The 22,019-nt window shown below is 44.4% G+C and overlaps 1 protein-coding gene across 1 annotated transcript in view; it reads left to right on the forward strand.

Moving 5' to 3' along the window:
* The window catches only part of KIT (KIT proto-oncogene, receptor tyrosine kinase), a 57,708-nt gene that overhangs the window by 5,383 nt on the left and 30,306 nt on the right, over positions 1 to 22,019 (forward strand). Inside the window, exons 2-4 of the mRNA XM_050896333.1 lie at positions 13,298 to 13,537; positions 17,180 to 17,458; positions 20,962 to 21,098. Of these exons, the coding sequence (XP_050752290.1) occupies positions 13,298 to 13,537; positions 17,180 to 17,458; positions 20,962 to 21,098 (656 nt within the window). The remainder of the gene's footprint in view (positions 1 to 13,297; positions 13,538 to 17,179; positions 17,459 to 20,961; positions 21,099 to 22,019) is intronic.

A 22,019-nucleotide genomic window follows, 5' to 3' on the forward strand; every position in this document is an offset into this window, starting at 1 on the left:
TCTCTTAATCTGTTTTTTGTTCAGGAGTTAATGGCTGCACCGACGTCACACGTTGAAGGTTTTGTCCACAGCCCTCAGGACTGGAAACTTCATTCTTTCCTGAATGAAATCTGACTTTCTCACGCATTCACCTCCCTCCCGCAGCTGAGTTTCTAAGAGACACAGCAAGTCTTAGGAAGCTCCCACAGAACTGTAAGAGTAATGCCGGAGGAGACCTGCAGAGGTCATCTGGTCTGTCCCCTGCTCTCCCCTGGGGTCAGACAGAGCAGATCTTCCCAGGCAGACTTGTGTCTAACCTGCTGTAAGGCAGACTTGTGGTGCAGAGTCTACCCCCCATTTTTTCTAGGACATAACTAGTTGTTAAAGGTCAAAAGCTTCTCCTGATACCTAACCTAATCTCCCTTGCTGGTTGCTTAGTTCCATCCTTTTTTTTTTCCCCTGCTCTGGTGGATATAGTGAGCTGCTGATCACCATACTCTTTATAATAACATTTTACACGTTGACAATTAATATAACATCTTTGACTTCTCTTTTCTATGATAAACCATTTTCAGCCTTTTCTTTTGGTGCATCTGTCGTAACTCCTCCTCCTCTTGTTTTTCTCAGCCCTCTCCAACATGTTTGCATTTCCTCCAGATACGATGTGTAAAATTGACGTCTGACTCCAGATAAGAAATGTAGTGCTCCCAGGTTTAACAAAATAGTTACCTCCCCGTGTACTATGTGCTTCAATTTGATTCAAAGCATTGTAAATCTGATTTTAATCATGATTTAAATCAGCGAACAGTAAGCCTCATTTTAACTGTTTTGCATTTGTACTTAATCATTTTGTAAAGAAAGGTTTAACCTCCTTTATTACCATTGAGATAGAGTTTTAATTAAATATAGCCTTTACACTTAATGTTATACTTACTTTGATTAATCACTGTGCCTGTATTATAAGCAATTACGTAGCTTGTTATATATACACTTATTCTGATTCTTCATGTGTATGTTTTAGTATGAAAATAGAAAGTGTTGACATTTCTTGTATTAGATAATTGATTTTTTACTGATGATTTGCATTAATTACAATGAAGGAAACGAGAATTCTGAAATGTTCTTCCGTTAGATAAATAGCACCACATAGAAGCCAGCCAATTCAGAAGAAAAAACTCATTGAGAAATGTTTTGAAATAAAGAATTAATGTCTGAAAGGCCTATCTGTAGTCAAAACTGGTGGTTTCTAATCACTATGCTGTAAAAATTTTAGAACTAATCCATCTCATCCTCATTTTATTCTTAGAATGGCAATGGAAAGAAACACTCATGTTTTTTTTCAACTCCTGATCAGTAGCTCCTCTTTGAATGGACTAGTTGCTTAATTGAGTTGTACTGAATGAACTGAAATAAAGAAAATATTTTCTCTGCACCTGCTAGGAAACTCCAGATGCCAAAGTCTGGTTTATCGCTGCGGCACAACCTGCCTAGAGGTGCTCAGCAACTGACTTCCATAAATTCAATAGTTTGATTATCTTTAAAATGTTGGCAGCAAATGTACAGCTTGAATAATTTTTTTGCCTGTGATTTTTTTTAATGATTAGAGGAGTTGTAAGTTTAAATGTATGTTGTTGTATTTTCAAAATTACTGTTGAATATTTTTACTTTTTAAAAGGAAAATATGCATTATAAAAATGCTACATTGTTACTTTTAATGTAATATTAAATTAAATATGCAGTTTAATAGGGTATTTTAACTGAAGTAGTTCTGTTCGTATGCCTTAGATGCTCTTCTGCACTAGGACCTAGTACTGAGGCCTTCATTTTCTGCTGCTCAGTGACTGCCCAATTCTTCTCTTTAATTTTGCTGCCTAACTCTTTGTTTGCTATTTTATATGGCATGGAAGTGCTTTCTATGCCTGGATGAGCATAACTTTTTAGCTTTGAAAAGAAATTATGTTATCTTCAACAAAATAAAAGCTTCCTCCCAGTAGTGTTCATTGTAACACAAGCTGTTGAAGTTTCCTATTCCATAGCACGTCTGACTTCCAGGTATTATACATAAAATTGCTGACTTTGCAGTAATGCTAATATCATCATACCTAGGATTTGAGGTATGCAGCACAATAAAAGAGGTCAAATGGAAGGAGCAGAAGTAAACCCTGTATTTCTGGTCTCCTCCCATAAACAAGATACCATCAGAAGCGATGCTGAAATGGGATTCCCTGCTTAGGCAGGTACTCGGACTGCGCTCACAGCGCGATGCCCTCTTGTGTATCTCTCCCTGGGTAGGAAGGAGGACCACTTTTTCAATAAGCAGCTCCATATATATATGCCATGTATATGCAATTTGTGATAGGGCTTACTAATAAACTGGGAAATAAAGTACAATTTGCAAACAAAAAATCCAAGTGGGAATTCTGCTGACATTGGAGATTAAGTTCAACAGCCGAGTTATGTATCTCCTTGCCAGAAGACTGGGGAAATGAAACTGGATTGTCAGAAATATATCCAAGTCTGCGTATTCAAGGCACTTCCAAGACAACATCAGTGACAAATCTTGCTGGGTGTTAGCGTGATTACCTGAGGCGAGATTTGTTCACCCTAGGAGGTTCTGAAGAACGTGCCGATGAATCGTCCAGAAGTTGTCCTAGTCACAGTTTCAGAAAGCATGTGCAAAGATGCTTCTCTGATACTGGGTCCCCCATTAAAAACATGTTTATTAGATTTGGTACTGTCTGTAAAACAACGCTTTTACAAGAATTTTTTACCAGCATCTTAGTAGTAAAGTTTGTGTGCTAGTTAGACAAGGGAAATCTAACTTATTGCAGGCTTATTGAAAATCACTGAATAGATAATTTATATGGACAAATATGGAAATACTCCAAAACCTGCTTCTTAAATGGATCCATGTGCCATGTGGATGCATGACGTGATGCAATGACTTGTATTTCAGTAATAGAGCTATATAAACACTTTAGCTATCTTATTACTAAAACCAGCATTTTTCTCATGAATCTGTCAGTTCTTTCAGTGAAGGAAGAGAGAATAGAAAGTAATGTGGACATAAAAGATAGCTGTGTCTTTTCTGCAAAATTTGGTGAACATGTTTATAAATCTGAAAGTCTTGTTCATTGCTGTAACCTTCTAGGAAAAAGTACTGAACTAAATATCTAGAGAAAGTAAAAAGCAGTGCTCCTATTTGTGGTATTTAATGTGGTCCATCATAAGAGCAATGATAACATAATTATGCAATTATTGGTATATTTTCCCCTCTGGAGGCCTTATGTAGATGATTACCGGTGCACCTTTTAATGAAATTGCTACTATTTGATAAAATTACTGCCAAGACTTGAAATAATTAGAATTCGCATTGCCAAAAGTCTTACATCTCCTTCCTCAGTTGAGCCTTTTCCAAATAGGCATTAATTCAGATTGCAAAACGATTCACTGTTCTCCAGTTTTCTCATTTCCCTTCATTAAAACTACCTTTTCACTGCATTTCAGAAAACACGCTTTCAAGCCCATGTTGCTCATTACAAGGAACATTCGTTCAAAATAGAAGTTGAAAGATACTGCACCTTTTAATGTAAATGTCAGCAAAGAGAAGTGAGAAGAAAAAGCCATTAAAGGAATAGGCTGGATGAATGACAGCTGAATTTGAATACACTATGCATTAGTGCGCTTTTTCATTCCTTCTAATCGTTCTCCATACTTACTTTATAATTTGTTTATTTATGTGTCTAACAGCTGATAAAACTAACTGTGGGAACAGTTGGTTAATAAGTAATTTTGGAAATTAGAGGGAAGAAGGCAATAATTCAGTAGGAGTAAGGACCAGTCTAAATGTATAAATCTCAATGCTGACAACTGTGGCAAACAGTTGCTCTTTTTTTGAAAATCCTACTTATGTGTGTGTACACACATACATATTTATCTGTCCTCTGTATTTTTCTTTGAATAAGAATTAGCAGGTAGTTGTTTTAAGCTTAGATCATTCTAGTTTAAAAAAAACTGATAGGTCAGTCATGCTTTGGGTTTGGTTTTATTCATTAGTACATTGCCTGTAGATTCCTTCTGTGATGGGAAGTGTGTCAATGTGCTGTAATAAAATGAATTAATCACCTGGAATAGGTTGTTGCTCATAGTGCTTCAAGATAAGTGACTGGACTGCTGTAGTGCATATGGCGCTCCTTCAAAAAACAAACCCCAAAACAGCAGAAAAAGCCCCAAAGCCCTCACTTGCCAGAAAAAGAGGATTCGGAAGGGTATCATACGCAGCCATGGGAAGAAGCATGGCATTTGATCCTGCTGTGGCCATTTAGTAAGTGTGCTAAACTAGAATCATATTCAGCTACATGTCTGCCTTTGACAAATGCCTCTATTAGCTGCATGAGCAGTGAGGCATGCCAATCAGAAGGGGCAAGCTGCTTGGTAGACAGGAAAAGTGTCCTGTTTGCATGGCTGGAGTTTCCTCACCCCAGCAAGGGAAAACAAAGCAGCTGGGGGAAAGAAAAGGTGCGTCTCTGTCTCTGGAAGGTGGAGTTACTTCCCGCAGCCCCCTGCCTTGAGGGAGTGTTGTACTTGCACATATAGGGCAGCTCTCACATGTTTGTTTTGGAGGTCATGTGCAGAATATGCTCTGCTAAGCCTGCTTCAAAAATAAGGAAGCAAAGTACGATTAGCTACATTGCTAATTGCTGCGACAAGACCCTCTGCAGGAGGATCTGCTGGCTTCCGCCCACAAGCAGGGGATCAGCCCAGGTGCTCACCCTTGTCCTGCCTGAAGATCCTGTGAATGTCTGTCTTGGAGAGTGGGATGTGCAGGGGCTAGAGAGCTGGCTGGATTTGTCTTCTTGCCACCTGCCTCTGGTGCTGGCTGTTTCTGATGAACCACATCTTGTTTGGAGGGGTGCATAACCTCTCTTCAGGTGTAGCTGGGTGTCTCCTCAGTCACCTGAGCTGTTTTCTCTGCAAGAGGTAAGCATCGAGTGCCTTTTACTTGTCCTGTGGAGTGCCCTCCCAGGGCGTGAGATGTTTAGTAAGGCAGATCCATGTAGGAGCAATCCCAAACCATGGAGCTGAAAGCTTCCCGTGGGGCGTCACTGCAAAGGCGGGTGTCTCACAGCCACAGCCAAGGTCCAGCTGCCTCTGTGGTTCCCCACGCTCATGCCTCCACAGATGATAAAGACAACCTTTGTTCCAGCCTCCTTCCACTTCCTGTCTTGGGTTTGCCATGGGTGGGAATCGGCTGGCTGGCTCCACACTTGCTCTTTGTGTTGGGGGATACCCGTTTCTCCTTTACACCGCCTGCAGATGGAGTCGGATTGGCTGCGCCTTTCAGTGCTGGGCTGGTGAGCTTCCGCCTTCTGCCTTCCACAGTGCCCTTCCTCTGCCCCCTTCCCGTGCGGGGTGAAGGGTCTACGGTGGGGGAAGGCTGGGTGAGAAGACAGTGGTTGCCCTCATGCAGCTGGGTAAATGTCAAAGCCCCCACTAACCCTCTCCCTTGGTTTTCTGCTTAGTAACGTACAACCTCTGAGGATCCAAAACTTCCGAGCAAGTGCAAGCGCAGGAGCTCTGCATTTCTGCTTGGGAAACACATGGTGTTGAAGAGTCTGTTGGTCAGCAGATAGCATTGACTCTATTAGATGGGTTAGAAACAAACCACTTTAGTTCTGCAGGGAAGCCTAATCAGTCTAGACCCTGTAATACATGCCCGGTGACAGTTAAGTTATTTTTCAGTCTCCAGGATGAAGTTGGGGCAGAGGAGCCAGTCAGCATTCCTGTCAGCAAGGATTTGCGGCATTCGTATATGCCGAGAGTCCGTGATGCTTGCAGGGGACAATCATGTCTTTGGTCTTTTTTGGTCTATGTCTTTGAGGAAGACACTAGCATGGGTGTTGGCGTGGATGGTTTCTTTTGCGAAGTAAGAGGCTATACTGCTAGCCTTCTTTTCCCCTGCAGCCTAGCTGAAACAGGATCTGATGTAGCTTTCAGATCAAGTCATTTAAAATTGACATTTGCCATTGCTAAACTTTTCATTGAGCATAAGGGAGAATGTCTGTTTAGTGAAGTGGAACAAAACAAGTAAGCATATGATAGCATCTCTCCTTTGAAAAATCTGGGAGATTTTATACGTCAGAGTAAATTAAAGTTGTTTCAGTGTGATTAACCCGAGTTTGACACTTTATTTGTTTCCTTGGGGTATGAAATGGCAGGACAAAGAAAATACAATTGAAAAGGTCTTAAATTCATCTCCATCATAGCGTATGTCATGTGTCATAGTGGCTTTAACAAATAAGAGATAGAGTTGGAAAGATGATACTCTTCAATTAGACCAACTAATACTGTAAAGAAGACCGGGCAGACTTCTGGCTAGGACTTCTGCACTTGTGTAAAGGAGACGTTTTTGCTTCTGCCTTTCTTTCAGACCTGCAGGAGACTTGTGTGTCTGAAAACATGTTCATTTTTCCAGCAGTGCTGGGTATGCTGAAAGAGGATATTACCTCCCTGCAAGCCATGTCTTGCTGATATCCCCGGACCATTGCATCTACAACAGTGCCACTACTTTAACTGATAAAGCATATCTCTTGTTTCTGCTCTCTTATGTTGTTGTAGATGAGAAACTGAAAAATGCGGTGAGTGAGGTCTGTGTGATAGCCCTTGAAATGAACCCAGTGCCCAGAATGAGTAGGCACTGAAAAGAAAGCAGTCTCTCTAATTGTATCCAATCACCACAATCTTACACGAAAGTCATGGACATTTTGTCCCTTGAAGTTTAGCTCCTCGGTGCATTTGTCATAGAAAAACATTAACTGGTTTAGAAATCATGATCAGGATCAGGTCATGGTCAGGTCATTGTTTTCGTTGTACAGTGTTTGTACAGCTTACGTGGGGACTGCTGGTGACTGTGAAGGTTATGGGCAACCACAAGGGGAAGAGGCAGAAGCTCAGAAGAGCCTGCCGTGCGCTTACAGTGCGTCCCAGCCCTGGGAGAGGCAGGGAGAGGGGTTTGCTCTTGCTGGGTAGCAGTGAACCTGGTGGCAGGTCGCTGCCAGTCCCTTGGGCTTGGCAGAAAGGCTGGTACTGGATGGGAGCAGGTTGTGGCTGTACTGTGAAGCTGCGCTGTGCCCCTCTCTTGGGAGATGTTTGAGATAAGTTTAACGTGGAAGGGGGTGGGATAAGGCACAGGGTTTTTTTGTTTTGGTTTTTTTTTTCTCTGAAAGCAATCTGTTGTGGTGTTGTAGAGCTGCCACAAACTTCTTGTTCCTTTTGATATTTAGATAAGAGTTGAAAGAGGAAACGGCCACAGAGGGACTAACCTGTTGGCCTAAGGTTGTGCAGGAAATCTGTGGCAGAGCTGGGAATAAAATCCACAGCGCTTGACTCTTCATCTTATTCCATGGCAGTCCCACATCCTTTGTTTGCTTGACAGCTGGAGATGATTTCCAGTAGCTTGTGAGCATGATGTGGACTTGCACCTGATGTGCTTTTCCGTGCTACAGCAGTGTTGTGGCTGAGGCTGACAAGCTCCAGCATAAACCGTATTTTTTTCCCCAGGATGGTGCACTCCTTAGCCAAAGCTTTTTTTGTTTGCACATCCCTTAATTGTTACAGGAACATTCTGCTGTCCTTAATCATATCCCTGTAATTTGACCTGCATTTCCTATCAGTATTATCTAGAGCTGTTTCTTTTTCTAATTCCTCCAGCCTGGTTTTCCAGATGTTCCTTCTGCATGCAGAAGTCACAACTACTGTACTCCCCCTCTTTCCTCCTGCTCCCTTCATTTTAGGACTTAGGAAGCTGCTTGTAATATATTCATATATTCTGCTTCTTTTTTCAGTTACACAGCCTTGTTCACAAGCGATCCCAGCATTGTAGTTTTTAACTCAAATTTGTTATATTACAAGGAGAAGCTAGGGTAGTGGAAGTGACTCTTTTCAGCTGTGGGACACAAATTTAGAACATCCAAAATGGATCTTGGGCTGTCCAACTCTGAGCTTTGCCATTTATTTTATGGGGTTTTTTTGCATTGTTAATTATTAAATATTTGCCATTATCAACGTTTTGTTAGCATATAATAACTACCTGCTAGTTGCCCTTGAGGACAACTGTAGAGGGTCATCTAGAACCCCAGTGTGGTACTCTGGCTATGCAGTGTATGAGTGTTGCGTGTTTCGCAGTGGGATCCACAGTCTGTGACTGACAGTGGGATCATCTGCCCCCACTAGCCCACAGGAGCCATGGGGGCAGAGGATGGGTTTCTTCCCTTCCCCTTGTCCTGTGGGGTCCCTGTGGTCAGGTGGACTTCACTGAGGTGGGGACACTCAGCTGAATATTTAAGCAGTGGTCCACCTCCTTTTCCAAGGTGTAAGGAGGTAGAGAGAGGGTGGGGGGCATGCCCAGGTGTGGGTCAGATAACAGAATAAGGATGCAGACCCACACCTGGAAATCTGCAGGTTTTGGAGACATAACGATGGGTTCTGCCATCCTGTTGCTCAGAGAGTTTACAATCCTGCTGGTTACTGGTAAAGTCATGGTCCTGCCTGGAGTGAACATGGTGCCCTGGGAGGAGACAGCAGACGCTGTATCCTCTGGGGTTTGGCACTTGGAGATCTCTTACCATCCCTGGCGTATATCCTGCCAACACAACTGATTCCCAAATTATTAGTGTTAGTGTCATGGTTATGGTTACATGCTTATGACTGGTGTTACTGGAGTGTGCAAGAGCAACAGTGGACCTGGAAGAGCCACGTCATGCCTCAGGTGCGGTACAAATGGAGCAGTCTTGGACGTGAGGCGTTAGCAGTCTGAGGAAAGATCAACAGATAGCAGATGGACGCATGCTGTGGGGATTAGTACACTGGATTACAAGTCGTTGGTTAAACTCTCAGATTTCTGTTACTTAATTATTCCTCCAAAAAGAAGATACAAAGTCATTCCCGTCTTTCTAAGCAGCATTTTAATTCTTCTTTTTTAAAGACAGGCGATATTTAGGTGCATAATGCCGAGCACGTCTGATAGTCCTTGAGTTTACAACCTGTTGTCCTTACACTGCCATACTTTTCTTGAAGATATACATTATTTTCAGAAGGCAACAAAAAACCCCTTTACATTATGGGAATCATTTGCACAAGGCATTAATTCAATTTATAAATTGTTTTGCTGAGAATTTGTAGGCTGCATAAAAGGAACCATAGCAAGATTGTCTTGAAATATGAGTGATGGTTCAACTGGAATATCGTGGCTTTTGTTGTGGAGTGCCACAGTGTGCTTGTTCCCTCTTCACCCTTCTTTCCCCAGCTCCGGTACGTAACGTATTTCTTGTGCCTCTGGATGGAGTCATGCTCTGCTGTGTTGTTTACCGCCTTGAAAAACTTTCCAACAACTTGCTAGATAATCCTGATAATAAGTGTTGCAAAATTTTGAACTCCTAACGTGAATGGGTAGGATGAGTGCTAGGGGAAAGAGTAGGTAAAAGTCACAAACGTTGCATAAAAATATGAAATTATGTTTTTCTTAATCTTTCTGGCAATTATTATTTCCGGGATGCTTGTTTATATGTTCAGTCATGTGAGTTTGTGTAGAGGATTAGTGGACCTCGTGGAAAATTTCTGGTGGTGCTGGAAAAACAGGCGCTGGTGGGCTGCCTGTTGGGTTTAGCACTGATAAATAAATCTTCATCCGAGGGAGATGGGGAGAGAACAAGGGCTCTCTCCAAAACCCAGAGCACAAACCAAGTAATTAGACTCTGTAGGTGGTCTGACTGTCCTTTGCTTCCTACTCTGTGGTGGATTTGTCAGGAAGAGGAGCAGTTACCTGACCTGGTCTTAATCCAGTATATACCTTAAGAACAACTAAAGCTGTGAGATGAGTGAATTAAGTCTGGACTGTATAACCTCATCCCAACTAATTATCCGATTGTTTTGCCTGAACGTCTGTTGTTATCTGTGTAGGTAACAAAATTCAGCCTCCGAAAAGAGACACAGAGTGTGTTTTTGCATGCAAGTGGTGTTGGTTTTTGAGAAATGTTCCCCCGCAGCTCAGGCATGGCTATTACACATCCAGTCCAACTGTGCAATACTGTGCTATGCATTAGAGGGACATGGGGCGATGGTTATTTGGACTAAAGAGCCAGCCTTTGGAAGGGCAAGGGTTTGTTGCTGCAGCACCCGTCGGCACTTGCACGCATCACAACGATGTGTATGGTTTGACAGATCCGCACTTATTTAGTAGGTCAGTTAAGGCATTAATCTATGCACTGCTACCTCCAATGCATCCCTTTCCTCTGCAAACCTGTTGATGACGCCCTACCTTTGACCTTCATGTGCCCTTGTGCCCTAGGTGGTTAAGTGAGTTCGGGAAGGAGGAGAAGCCCGATGCCTGACTGTGCAGTACATTACAGGCTGGTTTTGCCTGGGCATTTTGGAGCCTACAGTTACCCCGTGTGTTGTTAATCCGCTGTATAAATAGCCAGGAGAGAAGTGGAGGGAGTGGTTCAGCAAGCCGTGCTGGCTTGGCGTTTCCCCAGGGGCAAGTAAATGAGTTGATTCTCCGTGTAGCTGTGGGGCTCTTTGAATGAAGTAACCCCTTGCTGCAGCGGAGAGCGCGTCTCCGCTGAGGCGTGTGCCCAATGCAGAGGCTGCAGTAAGGCCTGGGGAGGGAGCATCCCCTGTCCGTGCACACGTGTAGGTTGTGCACCGGGAGTTTCTGTTGGCTGCAAGTGCGTTTCTGTTCACGTGGCCGAGGTGTCCCGTTGGGTTTTTGTTGTTGAAAGGAGAGCGGCGGGTAGGGGCTGCGTTGGTTGGCTTTGTGCTTTCAGAGGCGTCCAGCCGTCAGTGATGCCATCCCAGCGGTGCTGCCGACCGAGGCTGCTGCTGGAGGAGGGGGTGCACAGCTCGGGCCAGCGGGCTGGTGTGCTTCCCTGCCGCGGCCTGTTCCATGCCAGGCGTTAGGAGCTGAGGCCAGGCCACCACCAGCATCATCCCTTGTGCTGGTGAAGGAGGGCTGCCCCATGGCGTGATGAGGGGGCACATAGGTGTTTGCTCCACGGCTGGGGCTGTGTGACCTGCCCGGGGCTGTGTGACCTGCCCGGTGCCGTGCTCCTCGGTGGTGGGGCTGGGGGTGGGCAGCGGGGGCCGTCCCAGCCCGGCCACACGTGCACCTCCCCTTGCGGGCTGCAGGCAGGGAGCGATGCCAGTGAAGGATGTCCCATTCTTCTCCTTTCCCAGCCTTCCTGACTCGTCTGAGGACCCAGTGCCAGAGTGGGTATACCACATTGCACTTTTGCTGTTTTATGCAGTTCATGTCATTTGTCGCTTGAAGTACCCTGTGGTCTGTGGGAAGCAGCAGAGAAGTATTCCAAAGACATCCCCGTGAAGGACCTGCATGGTCTTTCATGAGACCTTCTCAGAGGTCTTTGCCCTCTGCCTTCTCAGGTCCCAAAAGTTGCTGGCTCTGATCTGAGGGGTGTGCAAATCAGACATCTGCTTGCCTCTACCCTGCTGTCAGGCACCTCTATGTCCAGAGCAAAGGGTTTTTCCAGCTCTCCTGCCTGCCGAGCCACTGCTGGCTGGGACCTGCGCTCCTCAGACCTTGAAATTTCACTCTCCTTGTTTGAGCTGCTGTATCACAGCTCAGGCTCACACCTGCACTTTGAGGTTGCAGATTTGAAATTAAAGTGGTTTTTTTCTGCCTTTTTCTGGCAATTGTTATTTCTAGGATGGTTGTTTATGCGTTCAGTCACGGAAGTGTATATGCAGGTTTAGTGGACCTCGTGGAAAAACAGGCGCTGGAAGAATGACTGCCTGTTGGGTTTAGCACTGATAAATAAATTTTAATCCGAGGGAGATGGGGAGAGAACAAGGGCTCTCTCCAAAACCCAGAGCACAAACCAAGTAATTAGACACTGCAGGTGGTCTGACTGTCCTTTGCTTCCTACTCTGTGGTGGATTTGTCAGGAAGAGGAGCAGTTACCTGACCTGGTCTTAATCCAGTATATACCTTAAGAACAACTAAAGCTGTGAGATGAGTGAATTAAGTCTGGACTGTATAACCTCATCCCAACTAATTATCCGATTGTTTTGCTTGAACGTCTGTTGTTATCTGTGTGGGTAGGGAAATTCAGCCTCTGAACAGAGCTGCAGAGTGTTTTTGAATGCAAGTAGTATTTTCAGTGGCATGACTCTGCTACTACATATGGATGTTGTACAATCTTGTACAACTGTGCTTCACATGAGAGAGACATTAGCTAACAGCACAGTTATTGTAAGCTAAGGATTACTTGTAGGACTAAAGAGCTACTCTGAAAGCGGAAGGTTTTGTTCCTGCAAGACCACCTCAATATTTGTGTATGTTCTTCTGATGTTCAAGTAGGTCCATAGTAGTAAGAATTTATCCATACTTTCGGCTATGAACTCCATTTTGTAGGTTCACTAGGACTTTCGCATCGGGGCGTGCTAACTCAGCAATGCTTGACTTAGCAGTGGAGCCGGAGAAGCCTGAATGTGCTTCTTTCTACAAGTACACAGCATAAGTTGGGAAGTGCTTGGGAATTGTGAATTGAAACTGCTAATTTTACACAGCTTTATTTTCTGAGAACTTTTTAAAAGTTGTGTTATGGCACGTTCAGTGAAAAAGAAGCTAAGAGGTCATTTAGAGCAGCTTTGGTGTCTGGGAGATTGGTGCCTCAGTGAAACTAATTTGGTAGTGTTGGGATGGAAGCTTGAAGAATATTTTGCATGAAATTTTTTTGGAGGTAAGAAATGACGAATTAGCAGTTCAACTAAAGAAATAAGCAAGTATGGAAAGCATGTACTGATGCCTTCATTAAACTGGACACTTCTAATCTAAGAGTGTGAGTGGAGCTTCTGAATACATGAGAGAGCAGTTAAAAAAAGATAACTTGAGCAAGGAAACTTTAGTTCTTGGCAACATACTGCGTAAATGACAAAGAATGATTAAAAGTGCTGCCATGTAGAATCAGGCTCATATGTTCTTGAATTTAATTTTTAAATAGCTTGGGTCTGTTCCCATTCAAAAGCCAACCATTGCAGAAACTGGTGCATCTGAAACTAGTTTCAAATGGTTTTTTAAAGGCCAGTTTCTATCTGCAGTGGTTGTTTGCTCTGTGTGCTGAAGGTCTTACAAGTGAAAAGGTGTCTGTAGAATTTCACAGTGCCATTGCAGCTTAGTATTTTTAAGAAATAACTCCCAAAATATTAACTGCACATATACAACTATAAACAACAATTTTGCTGCAGAAAAAAGAGAGTGTTGTATTGATAGGCATTGTATTTTGTGCTTTTTTTTTCCCAGGTGGTTCACTGCCCCATGAAGAATCTTCACTGGTTGTGAATAAAGGGGAGGAATTAAGGCTGAGGTGCAACGAGGATGGACCCGTGACTTGGAATTTCCAGAACTCAGACCCGTCAGCAAAAGCAAGGAGTTCCAATGAGAAAGAGTGGTACACCAAAAATGCAACCGTCAGAGACATAGGCAGATACATATGCAAAAGCAAAGGGAGTATTGTCTCCTCTTTTTATGTTTTTGTTAAAGGTAAATATCAATGAAGGCATTATTTTTGCTTTCCCCCTCCTTTCTCACTCCCAAAATAATAGGACAGTAAATGCTGGAGGAGGGAATGAATTTGAGGTACAGAGGGAGAACACAGTCTGATAGAAGAAATCTTCTTTCCTGTCCAGGAGAAAGAAAACTCACTCCCAGCTTTGCTTGCAATGGCCTTTGTCACCACAGCAAAGTTCTGGATGAGTTTCTCTTTGCATCCCTGTTGTTTTGTAGTGAAATATACCTGAGCTCTCTTTCTAGAAGCTAGCCAAGTGACCTGAATCGGTTGTATGAGTCAGTTGTACTGTGAGGAAGCAAGCGGTATGTAGAAATGTCTTTTTAATTCCATGCCATCGATCAGTATGGAGTCATGTGAGGTTTGGCCCCAAGCTCTTGATTTGTTGAGGCAGTTAGCCAAAGGATTTGGCTTTTCGAGGCTGTGTTCTCAGGCTTTAGCCAGCAGGCAGCAATGATTCCTCTGCCTCCAGCTCCTGATCTACCTTGTGACTGATCAGAAATGTCTCAGATGGGAACTTTTTTCCTCTGTTCTGACACATTTTTGCAATCTTTTATTACCCTTCTTCTTTGTGCAATGTTTTCTTCAGATTTCTTCTCTTCTTTTGTTGGCTCCTGATCTGTGGCTTCATCAGCTGCCCTCAAGCTGACAGTTTACTGTGCCTGGCATTCCCTTTTCATTTCCAAGGAAGACAGTTATTTTGCTTCTCCTTCACATGGCTCTGGTGGTCATTCTTCCCTGTTGATGGAAAAAAGTCTTACAACATCCACTTTCTTGGAGACAGTGTTCCTTGTCCAACAGGGGTTGTCTCAAAGAGCCTTCTCTGAACCCTGCCGGTCCTTTGAGAATTACTGCAAGGTTGTTCTCCAAGACAGGAAGATACCAGCACAGCACAGCAAAGAGTATTTTCCCAAGGGAAGATATCTGACATAGTGGCCACACAATTTAAAGAGTGCTCCTTTAACTGCTCCTGAGTTGTCCAAATAGCCATGCAGCTACCGTGGATGAGTTTTCTTGACCACCTGTGTTTCTCTGAGACTATGACTAAAGGAAATCTGGCATGTATTTTACCTATATGTGGCAAACATTGACTTTATCTAACATGACTGTTTTCCTGAAGGTCGTGGTAATTATCCCAGACAGCTGTGATCATAGAGATGTTTGTGCCTTCCATTACGTGAGTGACTCCTTCACCTCAGGACAGCAGGCAACTCTCCCACTGAGCAGGGTTACCAAAGCATCAGAGAAGTTGTGTGGCCCTCATGCAACATGTTGTTAATTTCTTTGTCTTAATTGTGTGAAAAATGTGCAAGCTTCCCTTTGAGAAGTTCCTGGCAGTAAAATAAGTATGTTTGTGAGGTTGGCCATCATTTTGCAATAGGCTGTGGCTTAATGACATCTTATATCACCTTGAAGATGCTACCATGAGCTCAGCTGCTTGTGGGGTTGCCACAAGCACTCTATACACTTTCTGTTTGTAAAGCTGGGAACGAAGAGAGAACAGGACCAAGAACCTCGATCCTGCACAGTCCCAACTGGCACATAAAATGGTGGCAGCTGTTTATCTCTTACGTCCATCTGGACCTACTAAACCCAAATTTTCTATGCTTCTGTGACCAAGGATGACAGAGTGTTGACAGACTGTAGGTGCTTACCTCTTTCACCTTTCTGCTTTGGAAGAAAGTGCCTGTGTTGTGTCTATAGAAGCAGTTTGTGTCCCTATCCAAGCAAGTTTAGTGAAGATCAAGCTAGTTCAGACACCTACATAAGAGGGAAAAATCTCTTGGTTTTGATCTCGAGTCTTTTCAGACACAAACGAGGATAAGCACCACCACATCTTGTGTTGGAAACCTGAGGTATGCCCAGAAAGCAAGTGCTAGCCAAGATGTACCTGGGGTGGAAGGCCGTGAAAGGAAGAATGTCACCATGAGCAGCCTTGTTTGTGCCTGGGTTCCCTACAGGAAATCCTTTCATGTCTTCTCACCATGATGTCTCCCTTCCAGAGGGGGATGGGAGATGGGAGGGGAGCACCTCAGCAATTCTGCTTACCCCAGCCAAGGCCTTCCCTGCAATTTCAGCTGTTAGTGAAACAGGTCTTTGTTCCTTTCTTCTGTTTTCAAAGATGTCTTTTTTTTCCTGAGGTGCCATACTTTCTGCGTAGTGAAGATATTTTGGCTCTATCCATATTGGAGAAAAAGTGGACTGAGAGGAAACCAATCAGTTAAGTCTCTGTCAGCAGTGACATTTAGATGAGCTCTTCTAGTTCATGCCCTTCCAGCTCAGGAGTGACAGCTATTCATAGCATTTCTCTAAGTATCTCTGTGTGCAAAACGTCACACTTTGGTTCTGTTCAGACATGCTTTACTTTTTCGTTTGTTAGTAGTCTCCATCCTCTAGTTCTAGACTGATCCTTCAAAGCTTTTAGTTTGTGGCAGCTTCTTGGGCGACAGTATCAAATGAGGTTAAAACTACACCTTCACTCTAAGCTAGAAACCAGCCAGTAACTTCTCTGTTCAGTGATGAGCACCCTTCAACTTAGCATTTCCTAATTGCTTACATAAATGTCCCATGCTTCATTTTCAGCCTGGTACTTCTTGTCTTAGACCAAATGCACGTTGTCCATCATCTTAACCAAATTCTCTCTGTCTTCCTTTTGAAGTCATGGTTTGTTGATCTCTAATCATTCAAGTTGTACGAAGGTAGTTTGCAAAAAAGAAAGAAAACTTTTCTCTCTGTTTCTACATTTCTAATTCATGCTACTCTGTAGGGAGGGCAGATGGGAGCTGAAATAAGCTTTTACAGAGTGTTTGTCACCACACCATCCTTTATTTTTGTGTTTGCTATTAATGGCCAGGTTCTTAGCATTTCAAGGTCATCACCTATCATGGGCTTCGATGTTGGTTGTAAAAATGTTTAAAGTACTATATGTTTCTGTGCTGTGGTTGGCCAAGACAAAATGCTTTAGAAAAGTAACCTTGTGAAAGATTACATGATGATTTTTCAATCAGATATGCTGTTTGTATGCCCAGTTTTTTTCTAAGGAGGCTAAAAATAACCCCGGCTTTCAGGGAGGGGAGAGAGAAAGAGAAGTTGTTTGGTGCTTCCTCTGGTAGCAATGTGTGTTCATTTAGATTAGGTATTTTACAGAAGTGAAAACCATAATTTAGGTGCTTTTCAACTTCCATTTGCTCATAAATTTCTTCAGAATCCTCCTGTGGGCCTGAAACCTTACAGCCCTGCCACTAGCTAAAAGCAAATTATTTTTAATGGTCTGTGAAAATCTGTTTACTGTTGTGGGGGTGGAGGATGGAGGTTTTGGAGCTAAACAAGGCAAAAAAAAAAATCTCCATCTCCAAATAAAAAAGCTGTAAGATTATTTTTAGTGCACGTGATTCTTTAGCGTGTCTGGTATTGAATGCTACTGCACGTCTCCTGTTGTGCTGCTCTTTTAGGACAAAATTTAATGTCTCTTGGTAAACATGAATTGGGTAATACTCGGTTTTACTGGATGAATGTAAAACTTTCTTTGATGTAAGTGCTCAGTTGCAGAATTAGGGTCATCAGAAGTTCCCTGTGCAATGTCAGCTTCTCTGACATGTCTTTGCATTTCTTCACAGATCCAAACGTGCTCTTCCTTGTTGATTCTCTGATCTATGGAAAAGAAGACAGTGACATCCTGCTAGTATGCCCCCTAACAGATCCAGATGTTTCAAATTTCACGCTGAGAAAATGTGATGGCAAACGTCTCCCCAAAAATATGACGTTCATTCCCAATCCTCAGAAAGGCATCATTATAAAGAACGTACAGAGGTCGTTTAAGGGTTGCTACCAGTGCTTGGCCAAGCACAACGGAGTTGAGAAAATATCGGAGCACATTTTCCTGAATGTGAGACCAGGTAACACAGGATTTTTGCCTGTTGTAGAGCACCTGATTTTACCCTTCACCTCCCAGGAGCTGATGGGAAGTGCTGTGAAGCCTCACCTTATGTCCTGACCTTGTCATGGGGAGGCTGGAGGTGGTGGTCTCCTCTGGAGGCTTTTGGAGTCTTTGCCTACTCAAAGCCAGAGGTGCTTGTGCACCAGGGGATTGCTCTGTGGCGCCTGTGGCCGCTGCAGGCTGTCCAAAGGAAGGTGGTGGGCTTAGAAAGCTTGTTCTGGACAAGTTGTGTCAGGGCACTGGCTGATCTCGTGACACTTGGCTTGTGGCTGTGCTGAGCAAGTTTGGCCATGATCACTTTTATTTTCTGTTCCTGGTGTTTTTTTCACCATTCTAAGAAATGTGGGTTGTGCTGTTAAACTTTGAGGACAAACCAGCACCCTGAGGTTTGGACAGGTTTGTGCAGGCAAGGTGGAGATTTGGGTGCCTTACGTGTCTGTTGCCCACAAGTGACAGCAGGAGGAACTGATTGATGGCATTGAAGAAGAGGGATTCAGTGGAGAGACAGAGCCTGGGGGAGCAGAGGACCCTTGTTTGTCTCCATCTTCATGAGTGAGGGTGATCACAACAGCAACCATGTGCCCGGATCATGATGAGGAGTGCGTTGTGGCTGAGCTGCCAGATGCACCACTTAGCTCTGCAAACCTGTTGATGACACCCTACCTTTGACCTTCATGTGCCCTTGTGCCCTAGGGTTGGGTGGTTAAGTGGGTTCGGGAAGGAGGAGAAGCCCGATGCCTGACTGCGCAGTACATTACAGGCTGGTTTTGCCTGGGCATTTTGGAGCCTACAGTTACCCCGTGTGTCGTTAATCCGCTGTATAAATAGCCAGGAGAGAAGTGGAGGGAGTGGTTCAGCAAGCCGTGCTGGCTTGGCGTTTCCCCAGGGGCAAGTAAATGAGTTGATTCTCCGTGTAGCTGTGGGGCTCTTTGAATGAAGTAACCCCTTGCTGCAGCGGAGAGCGCGTCTCCGCTGAGGCGTGTGCCCAATGCAGAGGCTGCAGTAAGGCCTGGGGAGGGAGCATCCCCTGTCCGTGCACACGTGTAGGTTGTGCACCGGGAGTTTCTGTTGGCTGCAAGTGCGTTTCTGTTCACGTGGCCGAGGTGTCCCGTTGGGTTTTTGTTGTTGAAAGGAGAGCGGCGGGTAGGGGCTGCGTTGGTTGGCTTTGTGCTTTCAGAGGCGTCCAGCCGTCAGTGATGCCATCCCAGCGGTGCTGCCGACCGAGGCTGCTGCTGGAGGAGGGGGTGCACAGCTCGGGCCAGCGGGCTGGTGTGCTTCCCCGCCGCGGCCTGTTCCATGCCAGGCGTTAGGAGCTGAGGCCAGGCCACCACCAGCATCATCCCTTGTGCTGGTGAAGGAGGGCTGCCCCATGGCGTGATGAGGGGGCACATAGGTGTTTGCTCCACGGCTGGGGCTGTGTGACCTGCCCGGGGCTGTGTGACCTGCCCGGTGCTGTGCTCCGCGGTGGTGGGGCTGGGGGTGGGCAGCGGGGGCCATCTCGACTGTGCAGTTTGCTGTGGCAAATTGAAGAAGTCTTTTTCCTGGTGATTTGGAAACTCTGATATAGTGAACTTTAATGAATACTAAATTTCAATTAATGAGAAGAGAGCAAAAGTTTAATCTGGCATTCTCCTTTGATGACAAAAATCAAGTCCGTTCTTGCTGTCTGTTTTGTTTGTTCTGTAACAAGTTTTCTTTTCAACTGTTTTTTCAGTGATGGCCAAAGAAAGAAGGCAGTTGATTTGACATAGCTGACATTTCTCCTGACAGAGGAGAGTGCAAGTTGTAGTATTGGACTATTTCATTTTTTTGCAGGATAAAAATATGTACTTGCTCAATACAGCAGTGACTTCAGATGGGAGGGTGCTGACCTGGCATCCATCACCAGTGGCCCACTGATGGTGGGCAGCCGTAGGTGGCTGGTGGGACCTGGGCGCTCTGCCCACGTTCTCTGTCTGGGGGGAAGCATGCAGTAAGGGGAAGCATCTGCTGAAGGCCATCGGCAGCAAAGCAGCATTGTCATCCTCAGTGTTGTAATTACTGTGCTGTAGTGTTCAGCCCATTTTGAGTTCACCAGGTAAAACGCCCACTTTCTCCTTGGCTGAAGATTTAAGCGTGTTGGAGACCCTTTGGTGGGCAGTGTTTTTGTAATCATAACTGTGGCACTCAGACCCCCAGGCCTGAGCTTCTGGTGCAGAAAGACAGAAAAGGCATCCATGAAACAGGGAGCTGTGCAGGCGTACTCAGACATACACCAGCCCTGCTACGATAGCACAGGGAGTGTTTATGTGCAGCCCTTCTCAAAACAATGAGGGGCTTTATGGCCTTACGGCCTTTTTTTGGTTGTCCGTAGATGTTTCTGGCAGGTGAGAACACATCACGCCTTCTGCACCAGCTTCCTCCTGTCTCTTGGGTACTGCTGAATGCCGGGGGGATTTTTATGTGAGCCTTTATGTCTGAAGAGAGCAAACATGTTCCTTTGTTCTCTTCCATAGCCGCTTACAGCGACAAGAGGAAAACATTATTGTTAAAGTATGAATGGCTGAAAAGCGTGGCGTTTTCCTAAGTTTCGTATAATTTACCTAAGACAACTACAAAGCCTGTGTCAGAGGCAGGAAGAGAGTCTGGAAGACCTTATCTGATATTTGTTGCATTCACAGTTTGAAAGTGAGTCTTCCTGCATAAAAGCTCTAGTGGGAAGTTCACTGGAGTCTCATAAATGAGGAAAATTGGAAGAAATGATGAAGAAAACAGAAAAACAAACTGTGGAGGGAACGGAGGAAGAGCTGAAGAGCTTTGCAGAGATAAGAGACACATAGTCCTCAGATCTACTTGACTGTTGACAAAAGACACCCCGAAGCAGAACAGGGGTACAGCTAGCCCACGGCTGCTTGTAACCACCTACCTCTTGGGTGACGAACTTGTCCACAGTCTTGGCTCCAGCCACCTCTGTGAACCATCACCGTGAGCAGAGGTCGTGGTGCTTTCAGGAGTGGGTGTGCTGAAGTCCTTGAGCTGTACCTGTCCTTCCTAGGCTGTCCGTCAGGGGCTTTTTAGGGACCTGTCAGACAGTACTTCGTGTCCGCTGTAGTATTTTGTAATTAAAAGTTGCAGTTAATGCTAGGCTGCAGTTCTTCAGTGGCTGATCCTCACTGTGTTTTCGGTTCCAGAGTGCAACTTTTAAATCACTATCATGGAATGAATCGTCTCAGTGATGGTTCAACATCGTTCAACGAGTTGCTACGCTGTGACAAGTATTATCTAACTTGAAGTGTAATTTGAGGGTAGATTGAAGCAGAAATGTGCTTGTTGTAGAGGAACAACTGTGTAATATGTTAAAGAAATTTGAATAGCTCTCGGAGGCCTGAAATTTTATTGGAAAGTTAATGACTGTTGATTTTTATCCCACCATGGAAACTCTGAAGCTAATGAAAAGTAACACACTTCTAAATTGTTTTCCAGTTCACAAAACTCTTCCCGTCATCACCTTATCCAAAAGCTACGAGCTTCTCAAAGAAGGGGAAGAATTTGAAGTTACATGCATAATCACAGATGTGGATAGCAGCGTACAAGCTAGCTGGATTTCTCACAAAAGTGGGGTGAGTTCCTTTAATTGTATCATGTATGCCCCAGCACAGTACACAAACTCTCTGTAGACATTCACGTGCTTGTCTTGGATACCTGATGCTGTATCGGTTTGGATTTGTTGCATTTCCAAAGGTCCTGCATCCCACAGACTGATGAGGGGTCAGCAACAACTGTCCCGTGCCCATGCGGACGGCTGGGAGGAAAAGCATCTGCATGGGCTTCTCTTCCCCAACAGAAATTAAAGTTAGGCTCTTCAATGTGAAGTTTAGGTCACCTCTGTTGGGCTGCCTAAATACGGAAGCACGGAGTGCCTACACATCACATTGCAATCAATGGGAGCTGCAAATATCAACACATGGACTGCAAATTACATATTCTAGTCGTTATCATTAACAGTAAAATACCTGCTAATTAGCATGGGATTGTATGTGACAGGAATAGTAGTAAGCATTCACAGGAATGATTAATTAATTTAAATTACATGGTGTGCCTCACTAACTGGGAAAGTTCTGAAAAATGAACCAGTGAACTGGCTTCTGTCTGTAGTGATAGATGAAGTTACTGCCTGGCATCACCAAATTAAATTATTGGCAGAGTAAGTGCTCCAGGAGAGTTCATTGCCGGCAGCACAGCTATTCTGCAGATGAGGGGCAGAGAGATCCCCTCCCCTGGTCAGCCAGCGTGCTGCCAGCTCTGCCTTTGAAACGAGCAGCAGGAACTGGGTTGTTTTTAAGGACGCTTCTTGGTCTTCTGGGTATACCCTGAAATTTAAATTAATTAAAAGCGCTTGTGAAGACCTATTAGTAAGTCCCGCTATATACACTGGCATGCTAATTGGCTGGTCTTTTACTGCTAATGGTAGTGACCAGAATACATAATTCGCAGTCCACATGTGTATGGAAAAAAAGGCTTCTGTGATGCTGTGATGTTTG

Source organism: Gymnogyps californianus, chromosome 4 (assembly GCF_018139145.2).
Source record: "Gymnogyps californianus isolate 813 chromosome 4, ASM1813914v2, whole genome shotgun sequence".
Classification (NCBI taxonomy): domain Eukaryota; kingdom Metazoa; phylum Chordata; class Aves; order Accipitriformes; family Cathartidae; genus Gymnogyps; species Gymnogyps californianus.